The 15,139-nt window shown below is 38.1% G+C and overlaps 2 protein-coding genes across 2 annotated transcripts; one reads left to right on the top strand and one right to left on the bottom strand.

Annotated features, from left to right (window-relative positions):
* Positions 1 to 323: 323 nt before the first annotated feature.
* On the bottom strand, positions 324 to 3,505 carry LOC103453239 (transmembrane emp24 domain-containing protein p24beta3). The gene is made up of 4 exons (XM_008392787.4): positions 3,187 to 3,505; positions 1,650 to 1,836; positions 1,300 to 1,407; positions 324 to 577 (listed from the first exon to the last, which is right to left on the bottom strand). Exons 1-4 carry the CDS (start codon positions 3,391 to 3,393, stop codon positions 444 to 446), a joined length of 636 nt encoding a protein of 211 aa, XP_008391009.3. The 5' UTR covers positions 3,394 to 3,505; the 3' UTR covers positions 324 to 443.
* Positions 3,506 to 7,859: 4,354 nt separating this feature from the next.
* On the top strand, positions 7,860 to 8,348 carry LOC139190827 (uncharacterized). Its single transcript, XM_070811315.1, has one exon. It carries the CDS (start codon positions 7,860 to 7,862, stop codon positions 8,346 to 8,348), a length of 489 nt encoding a protein of 162 aa, XP_070667416.1.
* Positions 8,349 to 15,139: the final 6,791 nt, after the last annotated feature.

The raw sequence follows: 15,139 nt of genomic DNA, 5'->3' as shown, positions 1-15,139 counted from the left end.
ATCTGAAATGATGCGAGATCGAGGAAGGCCAGAGCCAGGTGGGTATGATAGGATGGGGAATGAAGAGAAACATGGAGGTCGACAGGAAACAGAGATTGGATGATAAGGGGATCGGAACTTAGGGTCTACAATCGGAGTGGAAATGTGAACTGAGACTCGTATATGAATATGTGTCGACAAATGTATTGGTTTTGTGTGTCCAAGTAACATTATCTTTGAGAAAAAGATTAGCTTCTAATGGACCTAATATATAAATTGGTATTTTTGAAGAACTCCCATATACCAACTAAAACCATGACATTTCAAAGTGTAGGTCAATGCACTTGAAAACTAAGAACCAAAATAGTATAAACTTTTCATAACTTGTTACACAGAAGACGGATTTGAAATAATCTATGAGGTTCATCCTGTGTTAAAATAGACAATAACAAGAACCAAGCAGTTCAAACCCGATTGTATGCAACCGATTTGCTGAAAAGTTTGCGAATGTAAACGACTTGCAAAGCACTCGCAGCAGCCAGCGCAAGATACTCTGCCACTGTATACAACACAACCCGCCTCCTTGTGCTCTCGTTTGCTGCGGCAGACACAAAAAAGCATGTGATCAGAATCATAAGATGGTGCCAGGATCTAAAACATGATAGATCTACCGCATTATTTTGTTACTAACTTATGACTGAGACGAGCTAAAAAGAAGCAGGTTAATGATATATGGGTAGCTACTGACAAATAGTTATGAGAATCCGTTAACCCTAATAATGTAGTTTTGCAACCCATTATGCCGCATGTCCATGCCAGCAGTGACACCATGGAATCAATTCATGACCCTCATTTTGCTGTTAATGAGAGTTATTGACTTCATAAGATGTGCACAGAGTCAAAAAGTTGAATATCACAAAAGTACCTAAGCAGGTCAATGATAGATTGACGTTTTAAAATGTTCTCAATGATATAATGCCAATATGTTTTCATAGACTGAATTAAGACTTGAAACTTTTAGCTAACACACATGTTGAACCTATTGAGCACAAATTCTTCAGTTTTGAACACTCGCTACATACTTATTCAGCACTTGATAATTCCAAGATAACCTTTTCAGTCCTATCAAAAATCACCCAGAAGACATTTGACAAGAGGACATCCTAGATATTAAAATTCAGGAAATACACAAATGTCTCACAAAAGAGAGAGGATCCCGTTAGCAAATAAGGCTTAAACCTAACTGCCAGTAGGATACGCTGATATAGCACGACTTTATCATTGTTAACTTTCTTTGGTAAAGAGAGAAAGAAAACTTACTATGACGATGTCGAACATCACGTGCTTTCAAGTACTTCTGCTCTAATGTAACTGACTCCAATGCTTCTCTAAGCTCAGCAATTTTAACATTTATTGGGTCTAGATGTTCTGCAACAAACCAACATCTCAAGGTTAAAAAAACCGAAGGACGGAGATACTATTGAAAGTCTTGAACATGTTACTGGGATCAACACACTTCAACAAGCAATTCAGAGTACTTGACATTCAAAGGCAAACAGTATTTTCTTTTTGGTTGTCAAGGCAACAAATTACTTCAAATTGCAGCACCACAATTGAAAACTGAAACAAAATAACATAACGAAAACTTATTGACAAAGCTTTTCACAAACCATCTTTGGCAATATTGTGCTCGTTGGGAATATGACCAACATGTATGTTAAAAGAAACAGTCTCTGGCGTTGAGTAAGGATTGTGAAAACAAAATTTGTACATTCCGCTTCTTGGGGCTTTAAACTCAAACTTATCACCAGATGTTCCCTTCGAAGTGTGCACCGTATTATCCCCAGGAGATGTCACCTGCATAAAATACCAACATCAGCCTTTTTTTTCATCATTGGTAAAGTTTACTTGCAAGAAAAAGCACCTACTGGCTAAACAAGTAGCATACTATAACAAAAACTCGTGGATGTTAAGAAAACAAAATTTCTAGAATAGTAACAAAAGATGGACAGCCTTTCTTGATCCATTTACAGAAAGATAGTTGCATGCCTTCAAATGCTTAGTGATTCCTCTCAACCTACAAACTCTAAGAAAAAGGTACAGAAACTGCCTTCCAAAGACCAACATCACAAATAGTCTACTAATCGAACTCCAATCTAGCCAGATAAACCATTTCCTACGCTCTTAGGCAACACCCAACCAACACTAAGCCATGGGAAAACAGAAGTGCATGGTTCCCAAGCTACAAAGTAGAGAATAAGCATGTATTGAACTGACTCTTCTGAGTTCTTACAAACAAAAACCTGACCCCTTTTTGTCCACCAATGTCAAAGTTTATTTATTTAAACAAGAACCTAAACCCATTTTGCTTACAAGGAAACATGGGGCGACATAAATATTAAGTATACCCAAATGGGGTCAACCAGGTGCGTTTTTTCAGTTCTTTGTTCAAGTTTTGTTTAATCTGGTTAGAGACACCGAATTCACAATCGAACTGTCAAAGTATTGGTACGGACGTACCAATAAATGGCCGAATCTGGCAACTATGGTTAGAACAATAAAATTTGACATAAATTTCAACTCAAATGCCACAATTCAAACTGAAATTTAACTTACCACTTTTATGATTACCACAGATTATCCCTACTAAGCACACCTGTAGGGATTACTACGTGTAACCATCTGCATTGTGATCCACTACTAGACTCTAGCGATACAGGCAGACAGCCAGTGTAGCCCTAATTTTGAAAAGTACTCCAAGACCTTCCCCCGGTTGTCATAGTTTCCTACCTACTTGAACTACTCCTACTCGAACTATTCCCTACTTCATGGATGACGCTACAAAGACTTAAAAAAGATCAAACCTTTGCTCAATAGTCTTATCAGTTATCCATATTTTCCGATTCGGGGCTTGAAATTCGATACAATAAACTATGAATATCAAAGAATCTTCACAATTGGCTTTGGACTTACAAGCATCAAGATTGCAGCTTCAATTACCACATTAGTTCAAAAATCAACACTTTCAAAAAGTTCTAACATATTTTAATACCAAGCAATTTAAAAACTACAATCTACACTTAGATCCCTTCCACACCAAACAAAACCCCCCAAAATTAGCCCCTTCCATAAACCCTAAAATCCCAATTTGGCTAAATTTCGATGCAATTGCGGTGTAGCGATAACGAAGAAAAAAAAAGAACTCACGATTAAATCGAGGCCGGGATGATCGGCGCCCCAGAAAATATCGTGATCGACGACCACGAAGTTGCCCGAAACGGTATCGCCTTCGTAAAGCACGTACTCGTACACGCATTCGACGTCGCTCACTGTCACCGATAGCGATGCGATCTTTCCGACGAAGCTCACCAAAAGAAGGCCAATCAGCGTCAAACCCCTCGCCCTTCCCTCCATTTTTTTTTTTTTTTGTCTTTTCTGTTTTCGGGTCTGAAGTTGAAGGACGAGGAGATGGGAAGGTGGTCTTTGTGTGGGTTTTCAAACCATTGGCGTTTCTGGTTTACTGACGTCCGTGAAAACGCAGACGGATACGTGGCGTTCGACTATACGTCCTTGACACGTCGCTCGTTCCACGTAAGCAGACGAGTCAACTTAGTAGAAAAGATGGGATCCAATTCCAACTTGGAAAAAGATCCTCTACTGATCCACTTTGTGAGGATTCTAAAGATCATCTTTGGATCCATTTTGTGAGATTCCTAGGATTCCCATATCCTAGCAGGAATCCCCACATCCTAATAGTCATCATACATCATGCGGTCAGTTTTCGTTAGATACTACTTGTGTTTAATTTTAAATAAAAAAAGTCAAATGATTTTTGACCGCACGATACACGATGAATGGGTAAGATGTGGGGATCCTAAGGGATCCAATTCCAACTTGGTATTATTGGGCCTATTGGATAAATGACACAAAACTACCTCAATTATTTGGTTAATCACAGTTTCATACCTCATCTTTAAAACATTTCAATGTCATACCTCATCTTACGAATTTGTTACAATATCAGACCTCTGTTAGGTTTTTTGTCGATCTCTCTGTTAAATGCTGATGTGGCATGAGACGGGGGCCACTTCATATTCCAACTAGATTAAAAATTTGGGAACTATTAATATCACTCCAAAAATCTCATTCTATATTTCTCACAAGTGTATTTTTCTTTCTAATTATTGAAAGTTTGAAGTGCAAAATGAGATTTTTGGAATGCCAATAACAATTCCCAAAAAATTAACTAAATATTAAAAAAACTAAAAATCAAATCATTTAAATATTTTATAAAATAAATATAGGACCCACCCCTTATCCACATCACACTTCTTCTCCGCTCTCATCTTCCCCCAACTCAAAACCAAACCCACCCGAAACCCAGATCCCACCCGTGCCAACATCCCCCCCACCCACCTCGACCACTCATCCCACTCCCTCATTCTTCTCTTTTATCCCTAGAAACAAACAAATTTTGAAACAAAAAAACCTAGAATTTTTTTTGCAGGTGATCGATTCCGCCGATTCTTTCCCTACTATTCTCTTCTTTTCTGGCTGATTCTGCCGTTGCTTCCCCTACCCTCAGGGCGCCCCCGCGACACCTCAACATCGCTCCTCGCCTCCTCTCCCGAACCCTAAACCAAAACCCAGAAATACCCGATCGAACCCGCTTTTCTTTGACCCTAGAACCTAAGCACAACTGCCTCCCATCCCCTGAGCCAAAACCCACAAACCCTTAAGCAAAGCCTGAAGCTTTCTCCAAAACAGGCGAATTCAAAATTTAGGACTGGGGGCGAGGCGAAGACTGGGACCGTGGGCGACGGCAATGATGGTGGAGACTGAGGCCATGGGAGACAACGTTGATTTTGTTATGGACATTGCTATGAGGATGATTAGTGCTAAGAATTTGAAATTTAGGGTTAGGGTTTGGGTGGAATTGGGGTATTTTGTTTGAAATTGGTTACATTGATTAATTTGGTGAGGGCGATGGGTGTGTAGGAGGAGGGGGAGAAGGAAGGGGAGGAGCGCCATATGAGGGAGGTGGAGGTGGAGATGGAGGAAGAGAGGGCGGTGGGGTTCTGGTTTTGGCGGTAAATGAAGGTTGGGGGACACGGGTGGATGGGAAAGAAGGGGTGTAAAAAATTAAAAAATTAACTAAATATTTAGTTTTTAATATTTAATTATTTTTAATAGGGAGTGGGCCCCGTCTCAAGCCACGTCAACATTTAACAGAAGAATTGACGGACAAACTGACGAAAAATATGACATTGCAACAAATTCGAAGATAAGGTATAACATTAAAATATTTTAAAGATGGGGTATGAAATTGTGATTGGCTCAATAATTGATGTAATTTTATGTAATTTACCTTTTTATTTATTATTTATTATTTATTTTATAAATCCTTTCTATAGAAATGAAGAAGTTTTATTACAAAAGTTAATTACAAGACAAAGGCCCACAAACAAATATTAACAAGACAAAAATGGGCCACCCAAATCGACGCCATAACTCCCACCAAGTAGCATCGTAGAGATGAAATGAAGTGATACCCCGTCTCCCAGCCATGAACTTTGCATCGGTCTCGGTTAGAAATTGAAAGAAGCACGTGGGATTACCACAGACAACACTTCCAACAAAGGCAGATAGAGAGAAGGAGGTGGTCTTGTAAACACCCGAGCTGGCGTCATCAGAACTCTGCCCACCTTCTCAAACAAGTGCATCAAAATGCGTTGAAAACTAATTGCAAACCAGATCGAAAAAGGTCCAAGAAGATGGACGCCCATAAAGTATAACAGATTGGTTAAAATTGTAAAGATAAATGGAGAGAGAGGAAGCAAAAGGAACAAAAGGAGGAAGCAGAAAGAAAATGCACAGATCTTCCATCGACCTTTGCCACGGCGAAGGCTGGCGGCAATGAAATCGATAGGTTGGAAGCTACTCACACTAATGGTGGGAATGACTCTCAAAAAAAAGAGAAAACCTCTCACACTTGGAGAGAAAAGAAAAAAAAAAGTTGACATTTAGGGCCTATTGGGTTTTCATTGTGGGATTAGCCTTTGGTTGGAACTTTTGGGCCAGTTTAGATGTTGTTTGTCGTCTAGAGACAGTTTATATGACTCGAACTTAGGTTGGGCTAACTCGAATTTAGTTGAACTTAATCCAAGTTCGAGTTGAATTGAGGTAATCTCTATGGGTCAGGTTAAGGTTTTGCTCAACTAAACACAACTCAAACCAAAAAGTCTATACTGCGAACACTTAAATTAAGTGTTACATACATAAAAATGGGTTATTTCAATCTGCCTAATACTCGTTTCAAACAATGAGCTTAGATTGTGAAGGCGAGAAGGTCAAGGTAGGGTTTGATGGTTCAAACCCATACAATAGCCCGAGTTACATGCATCCCTATTTTATGTCTATGGATTCACTTGTTTTTCCAATTTACATAGTGTGGCCATACGCGTTCTCTCTCACATTTCATCCTGCGTGCAACATGTTTCATTATGTGATAGATGTGATACATTTCATCCTGTGAGCGAATTTCTTGGTGGTGTACAAAGAACCATCTCTCTCTCTCTCTCTCTCTCTCTCTCTCTCTCTCTCTATATATATATATATATATATGTTTTCAAAATCAACGGTTGGATCTCGGTAAAACGACAAAGTATGTAACACAATAATATATTGAATAGAAGTCTCTTCTTGTTTCCACTAGCGAAGCCACGTTAAGGGCTACCCTGGGCTATAACCTAGGTAGCTTTCGGTGAAAAATAAATTTGACATGTAATTTTTATTGGTTTTCATATATAGCCCACCATATATTTAGTCATTGATCCAAATTTTCTTGGTTTGATATAAAATTATATAATACAGTTTACAAACCATTTATTTTTCTTACATTCCTTTTTTCTCATCGATTCTTGCATATGTACAAGTTTGGATTTGTTTGAATTTAAACACGTATTTGTTTAATAACGAAAATTTTTGGCTCACCTTGTCAAAATTTTCTTTAGCTAGCTGATACTGTGAAAATACAGTATCATGTTTTTATTATTATAAAGATTTAAATCTTTAAGCTAGCCCACCCGATGAAAATTTTTTAGTTTCGCCATTGCTTGTTTCTCTAGTGAAGTCGATTTCTAAAGAATAAAGAAGAATTAAAGTTGAGAATGAAAAAGACAGACTCATAAATTGCAGGAACAAGTTAATGAGCTCATGAAAGAATTGCAACAGAGCGAGTTGAAACTGTATGAATTGGAGTATGATGTTATTGAAACCGGTTTGTATAAGATCTCAAGGGATAGGTTGTTTGTATGAGTTGTCATCCTCACTTTAGTTAAGTCATAGGCTAAAGTGATGGTCTTTACCTTACTTTCATGACTTCCCATAACTTGTCATTTACCTTACCTTCCTTTTGTCAACCTTTCTTTGTTGCTTGTAAAGCTTTCTTTTTTGCTTTCTATAAGAGTTGCCTTCACTCTCTTGTAATGAATAATGAAATATACAACAAATATTTGAAACCAAAAATCAACATGGTATTAGAGCAGGAACCATAGGGTCCTAACTCTGTTCATTTTTTTTTTGTTTGCTCATCATCAATAGAGATGGCAGAAGAAAATGCGTCTAATGCTGATAGTGCCTCATCCTCTTCCCCAAACTTAACCCAAAGGTGTGAGAACAATCCAAAATAACAACTTTGCTTGGTGCTACTAAACAAGTTCAACTACCTTCCTTGGTCAAGAGATGTGTCACTTGCTCTAGGAGGAAAATTGAAGCTAGGGTTTATCAATGGAAGCTTTGAGCCCCCATAATCCACTTCAACAACCTATGATGCATGGCACACTACTGATCAGCTGGTCATGTCCTGGATACTTAACTCCATGGAGCCAAAACTGTCTGAGCTTTTCAGCTACTCAGAGTCTTCCCTTCTTCTATGGAAGTCTGTCAAAGACATGTATGACAGCCAAAACAACTCAGTTCGCATCTTTCAACTGAAGAAGAGTGTGGCTAGTTTAAAGCAAGGAGATCACTCATTTGTTCAACACCTTGGAAGTATGAAATCCATGTGGAATGAACTCGATATGTATCGTCCACACATGACTGATTCCGCTATGCTACTAAAGAAGGCTGATGAAGACAAGGTGTTTCAACTCTTAGCAAGCTTGGGAGCCGAGTATAAAGACCTACATAGTCATTTGTTAATGACTCAAGAGCTGCCCTCATTTACAAATATGTGTCATGCAGTCCAGAAAGAGGAAATTCGACGAAGAGTGATGAACGTTGAGCCCAAATCCAACTCTAAGGCTAGGGTTTTCACGACAAATCACAAAGCAACTGATGATAGGGTGCTTGGGAAGAAAGCAGATTAGAAATGTTCTTATTGCAATATGAAGGGACATTTGAGAGAAAAATGTTGGATTCTTCATCCGGAGTTAAAGCCTAAGTTTGATAGAGAAGGCAAGATGATCAAAGATGGGAAGGGATGAGTCACTCCAAAAGCATTTCACTCAGCTTGTTCTTCAACTGATAGGATGGCCAATTTCTCAACAAATCATGTGTCCTTGATCAATGAGTTTGTTGTTTTTCTTCAAAAAAAGCAAGGAAACACTGAGCTTGATGAAATGATGCCTGAAAACCCTACTGCAATGTTAGGGAAATTTGCTGGATTCTTGGCTGACTCAGAGAACACATCGAAAGGCAATATTCCAGGTATTATCAGTGCCATTTCCACTGCTCTTAATGCAAATGTTACACATGATTTTTGGATTATTGACTATGGTGCCACTGATCATATAACTAATAAATCCTCTAGTCTCCATGAATTTCAAAAAATTATTGATCAAATTCATCTATCTGTTGCAAATGGGAAATGAGAACCTATTCTAGGGAAAAGAAAGATTAGATTGCTAAGTGAGCATACTGATTCCACTGCTCTTTATGTACCTTTTTTTCCTTTTCAGCTCTTGTCAATAGGAAAAATCATAAAAACCTTACACTGTCTTGCCATATTTCCCCTCACAATGTTGTGTTTCAGGACCGAGTTACTCAGAAGAAGATTGGTGAAGGGTTCTTCTTGAATGGACTATACTATCTCTCAAAGGAATCCAATTTTATCAAAAGGCTCAATGTCAACATCAACTCTTGCACCAACGCCTTACCCATCCCTTAGAACCTGTGATGATCAAGTTGTTTCCTTTTTTTTTTGTAGAAACATACTTGAGTGTGAAACTTGTCAAATGTCAAAAGCCACTAGACTCCATTTTGTTTCCTCTAATTCTAGAACTAGTGGAGTTTTTGAGCTTGTTCACTCAGATATCTGGGGCCCTTCTCGTGTAGAATCATTTGATGGGTATATATATTATGTTACATTTGTTGATGACTATTCTAGAGTGACCTGGTTATATCTTTTAAAACTTAAAAGTGATTTGTTTGATGCTTTTAAGGACTTTCACAAACTAATCACCAATCAATTTTCATCTAAGTTATATATGTTAAGACCATATAATGGCATCGAATACACTTCCAATAACATAAGTAATTACTTGAGCAATCATGACATTTTACATCAAACTAGTTATGTTGGTACACCATAACAAAATGGTGTGGCAGAGAGAAAAAAACGAGACTTATTGGAGAAGACTCGATCACTTATGATCCAAATGAGTTCTCTTAAGAAATTTTGGTCTCAAGCCCTACTCACTGCCACTTACATCATTAATAGACTGCCAACTCGAGTGTTGAATACTAAATCTCCTTTTGAAGTCATGAAGGGTAGGCCTATAGACTTATCTCACCTCAGGAGTTTTTGTTGTACTTGTTATGTGCACATTCAAGCTCTTCATCATGATAAACTTGACCCTTGAGCTGTCAAATGTGTGTTTATGGGATACTCCAGTTCTCAAAAGGGTTACAAAGTGTATAACCCTAACACGGGGAAGTTAACAGTCTCTAGAGATGTGGGATTTGATGAATATTCACCTTATTTCCACAAAGGATTGGAGACTAATGCTAATATGGAAGATCTTATGAACCTATTTTCACTGCCTATTCCAGCAGAAGTTCATGAAGTCACTCCTGCTCATATCAGCACTAAGAATTCTCAACTTACTAAGAGTGTAATTGATGCAGTGCCAGGCTCCTCTGGACCATCAGAAACTCAACCAAATCAGTAAGCTATAAATGCACCAAGAAGAAATCCTACCCAAGATAGACATCCACCAGTGAGGTTACAATAATACGTTACTTACACTGCAAGGCATCTTATCTCTGCAACCATTTCTTATCACAGATTCTCATCTTCTCATGCTTCTTTCCTTAACAAATTGTCCCACAATTTTGAACCAAGGAATTTTCATGAAGCCACCTGCATGCCTGAGTGGTAAGATGCTATGACTAAAAAGCTTCAAGCTCTGAATGACAACCAGACATGGAGTGTGGTGGATCTTCCAAATGGCAAGAAGGCCGTGGGAAATAGGTGGATATATAAGACCAAATTCAACTCCAATGGAAGCATTGAGAGACACAAGGCACGGTTAGTAGCTCAAGGCTTTACTCAAACCTATGACATTGACTACAAGGAGACCTTTGCTCCAATTGCCAAAATGAACACGGTGAGGGTATTGTTATTTGTGGTAATCAATAATGCATGACCCTTATTCCAAATGGATGTGAAAAATGCATTGAAGAAGTGGACATGAAGTTGCCACCAGGCCATCCATGAGAAAAGGAATCCAACAAGGTCGGTAGACTTCACAAAGCCATATATGGTCTCAAACAGTCCCTTCAAACTTGGTATTTGAAGCTTAGTTCAGTCCTTCAAGTTGCAGGGTTCAAAAGGAGTCATGCTGACTCTTCTTTATTTGTTCAAAGTGGTATTGCTGGAAAATTGGTTGTGCTTATATATGTTGATGACCTAATTATTAAAGGTGACAATATGAGTGAAATCAAGACTCTTAAGCAGTCACTTCACCAAAAATTTGCCATTAAAGACTTGGGACCCTTGAAATACTTTCTTGGAATTGAGGTGGCTACCTCTTCAAAGGGATTGTTCTTGAATCAAAGAAAGTATGTTCTCGATCTTCTAGATGAAGCTAACATGATGGAGTGTAAACTAGCTCGGGCACCCCTAACTGGCAAGCTTTAGTGGCATGAAAAAGGTGAACCTCTCTCGAACCCTAGTGTTTACCAGCAAATGGTTAGGAAACTTATTTACCTTACCATTACTAGGCTTGATATCTCATATTCAGTTAGACTAGCCAGTCAGTTCTTGCACTCTCCTACTCTAGTTCACTAGAAAATCATCAAGAGAATACTTCGATATCTCAAGGGTTTAGTAGGAAGGGGGATAATTATGAAGAACAATGGATCAAATCACATTTTGTCCTACATAGATGTTGATTGGGCTAGAAATGCCCTCGATCGAAAATCTACAACAAGTTTTGCACATTTGTTAGAGGGAATCTTGTCACTTGGAAGAGCAAGAAACAAACTATTATTGCTCGATCTAGTGCATAAGCTGAGTATAGTGCCATGACAGCAACCGCATGTGAACTCATATGGTTGAAAGGTCTTCTTTCAAAGCTCGGATTCACAAGCATGGCACATATGTCCTTGTATTGTGATAACCAAGCTACCATGCACATTGCCTCCAATCCAGTATTCCATAAAAGGATCAAACATATTGAAGTTGACTGCCATTATATTCGAGCTCAAGTTCAATCCAAGGTGATAAGGTGATAGCCACGATCAATTTGTTGATTTATTCACAAAAACACTAGACTCTACTCAGTTTCAGCGTTTGTTGTGCAAGCTTGATCAATCAATCCCCTTGATCCAGCTTGAGAGGGTGTATTGAAATCGGTTTGTATAAGATCTCAAGGGATGGGTTGTAGGTATGGGTTGTCATCCTCACTTTAGCTAAGTCATAGGCTAAAGTGATGGTCTTAACCCTACTTTCATGACTTCCCATAATTTGTTATTCACCTTACCTTCCTTTTGTCAACCTTTCTTTGTTGCTTGTAAAAGTTTCTTTCCTTGTAATTAGGTTTTGGCTTTTTCTCTTGTTAAGGCAAATTTTAGGGATTGTGTTGCGGTAGTTAGCCTACAATTTCTTGTAGCTTTCTTTTTGTCTCTCTATAAGAGTTGCCTTTACTCTCTTGTAATGAATAATGAAATATACAACAAATATTTGAAACCAAAAATCAACATATGTGATGAAGTTGAATGAGGTGATGGCCTCGGAGAAGAAACAGAAGAGGATTGTGAAATCATTGGTGGAAGTGGGCAAGCCAACAAAAGCACTAGGGCGCCTGCTACATTTGCCAAGCTGCTGATATCTGCGGACGGTGTGATAACTGCACTATGCTTCTTTGCATATTATGGAAGCAAAAATTGGTAGGCATTTATGGCTAAACTGGTCAGCATCTCTTGCATTGTATAGCTATCCATAGGCCATGCATTGTTTTTCTGTACAAAAGTATAGTGATAGAAGCATATTTATGCGACTTAGTTAACTAGTTTTCTTGCATTTACGTTATTAGTTCTTAGTTATTTTAGTACTTTAAGCCATTTTCGTGTGTTTGTAGGTCCAAAGGGCTAAGGTAGCAAGAAAGTGCATTTTGGTGCATTTTGGAGCAGTTTTGAGCTTGTAATGGATTACATATGATATGAGCAAGATGGATGGACGAATTTGAAGACAAAAGAGGCTAAGAACATGCTAAAAATCTAGTGAAACAAATACAAGTTGCAAGAAGGGATAAATTTCTAAAAGGATTGGCCAAAACTTCACTCAAAACCATGCATACCCCATAAAATTCATCAATGCCGTGGCCTTCCCTTTGTTTTACTTCCACCAGATTTTTTTAGTGATGATGCAATGCCTATCTCACTATGACATTTGAGTGGATGATGTAATGCTTAACTCACCATGACATTTGAGTGGATGATGCAATGCTTAACTCACCATGACATGTGAGTGGATGACTCAAAACCTACCCTCACCAACAATTCTCCACCTTGCCATGCCTTACCTACTTCATTCCACCAGATTTTTGCATTAAACATGTCCATCCTCTTCCTATAAATACCATGGCAGCAACCTCATTCAAATCATCCAGAAATTAACCATTCTCCAAGCCTTTCCTTGCCTCTCCTACATATCTAAACCCCTTCCCATCCATTCCTCCAAATAACCAACCCTTCAACATCATTCCAACCTTGTTGTTGCGGCAAAGAGAAGGAGAAAAGTCCTTAGACGCACTTGCTATCCAACATGGATCGTTGGAACGTTTAGGTGCTTTCTTTCCTTTGTTTTTCAATTTTTAAATTTGTTTATCTTTGTTTTGTAATAATGAGGAACTAAACCCCCCTTGGCTAGGGGGGATTCGAAACCATGTTAATGCTTGCAATATGATTTGATTACTTTTAATTGCGTTTCATAAGTTATGAATTCGATTTACTTATCTATTTGATTGATAACATGTTTATGTATGTTGATTAGGGATGCATACTTAGTTTGCATGCATAAATATGATGCTAGAGTATAAGGGAATTTCACCTAATCGTTATGAACTTATATTCATGAGTAGTAAAAGTCGCTAGTCACGATTGTGTTAAGTAAATCCTTGGCATAAGTTTCATGCAAATCATAGTAACGAGTGCCTCGTCAATGCTTATGTTTTTCATAGAACTTAATGATTCTTGCTTGTATCTCTATTATGCAATTCATGTAGGGAACTTGTAGGGAATGTTTTGGGTTGTCGTATGCAATCATCCAACCCAATAACTTGTGGAAAAACTGAGGGTTAATTAGTGCAATTCACGGTTAATTTGGGGCGTTGAGAATTAATAAGTTATTGAAATACAATTGGAAATCATTTTGTATGCAAGCAAGACATGTGTGGAGAAGAACCCCTTAGCTAGCCTTCCATTATCCATTCAACCCAAATTTGTTTAAAATCTATTTAAGTTTTTAGTTTATTCGTTTTTACTTTCAACTTCACCAAACTCAAATCCCCCTTTTACTTTCTTGTTTTAAAATCTTTTGTTTACATTTTTAACTTTGTTTTTATGTTTTTAAATTAGTTTTCAAGTGATTTAGCAATCCCTCCTAATCCCCGGTTTAGAACGATCTCTACTTACATCTATACTACAATTGTCAAAAAGAGGGTTAAATTTGTGTGCTTATATATTTCGCATCAAAATTTTGGCGCCGTTGCCGGGGATTAGCAACTTTGCTAATCCCTTGGTTCTTTTCTTTTTGTTTAGTTTGTTTTTGTTTTAGTTTCTGACTTAGTTTTGTTTTCCTTATTTTGTGTTACTTTTGATATTTGATTTAGTTTTCTTTCTTTGATTTTAGGTACTAGAGAAGTAAGACATGGATTTTGCTAGCATTCAAGCTCAATTGGCAAATCTTACTTCTCAAATGTCGCAGTATGCCGAACGGACCACAATGCCAAGTGTCCCTACACTTGATGTGCCCTATGGGCAAGGATATCAAAGTCCTCAATTTTCTGCCAATGAAGATGCTTGGGGTTATCAAGGCTATGATCAACCAAGCAACAACATGTTTTCCAACGCTTACAATTCGGCTTGGAGAGATCATTCAAATTATATGTGGGGGGAACCTCAACAATTCCAACAAGAGGGATATTGGCAGCAAGAGGAGGATTTCTATTCAAAACCTATGCAATATGCTCAATCAAACTCAGGTTCGTCAATAAATTATAATCAAATTCTTAATGAATTAAATTCTTTGGTGCAGGGCTCACAAAATCAAGCCAATGAGGCTCAACAAGATGGATATTGGCAGTAATCTGAGGAGTTTTATTTAACGCCTATGCAGCCACCACCGCATACCCCACAACAATTCCAATCAAATTCAAGTATGTCCATGGATAGTGATCAAATTCTTCAAGACTAACCTCTTTGACGCAGGACCAACAAAATCAAGACAAGAAGTTGGATAAATTGATGAGTCAAATGGGAGAGATTATGGAATTCATGGTACAAATTCAAGAGCAAAGTGAACTCTCCAGCTCAACTGTTGAAAATTCGAAGGAAGATTTTGAAATCCACGATGCTATCACTTTAGAAGGTGACATGAAGGATGAAGCTGTCCCAGAACTATCCAAACACAGCCCGAACATGGATGAATTGCTGC

The sequence above is a fragment of the Malus domestica genome, chromosome 13 (genome assembly GCF_042453785.1).
Source record: "Malus domestica chromosome 13, GDT2T_hap1".
Lineage (NCBI taxonomy): Eukaryota > Viridiplantae > Streptophyta > Magnoliopsida > Rosales > Rosaceae > Malus > Malus domestica.
The sequence above is the reverse complement of the archived record's forward strand: the minus strand, read 5'-3'. Positions and strand labels throughout refer to the sequence as shown.

Bases quoted from the DNA above. Each gene is read 5' to 3' on its own strand.
- LOC103453239 (XM_008392787.4), bottom strand. From the start codon at position 3,393: ATGGAGGGAAGGGCGAGGGGTTTGACGCTGATTGGCCTTCTTTTGGTG. The intron at 1,837-3,186 runs GTGAGTTCTTTT...TATTTTATGCAG, and splicing joins ATCCCGGCCTCGATTTAATC to GTGACATCTCCTGGGGATAA. The intron at 1,408-1,649 runs GTTTGTGAAAAG...GGTTTGTTGCAG, and splicing joins GCACAATATTGCCAAAGATG to AACATCTAGACCCAATAAAT.
- LOC139190827 (XM_070811315.1), top strand. From the start codon at position 7,860: ATGGAGCCAAAACTGTCTGAGCTTTTCAGCTACTCAGAGTCTTCCCTT.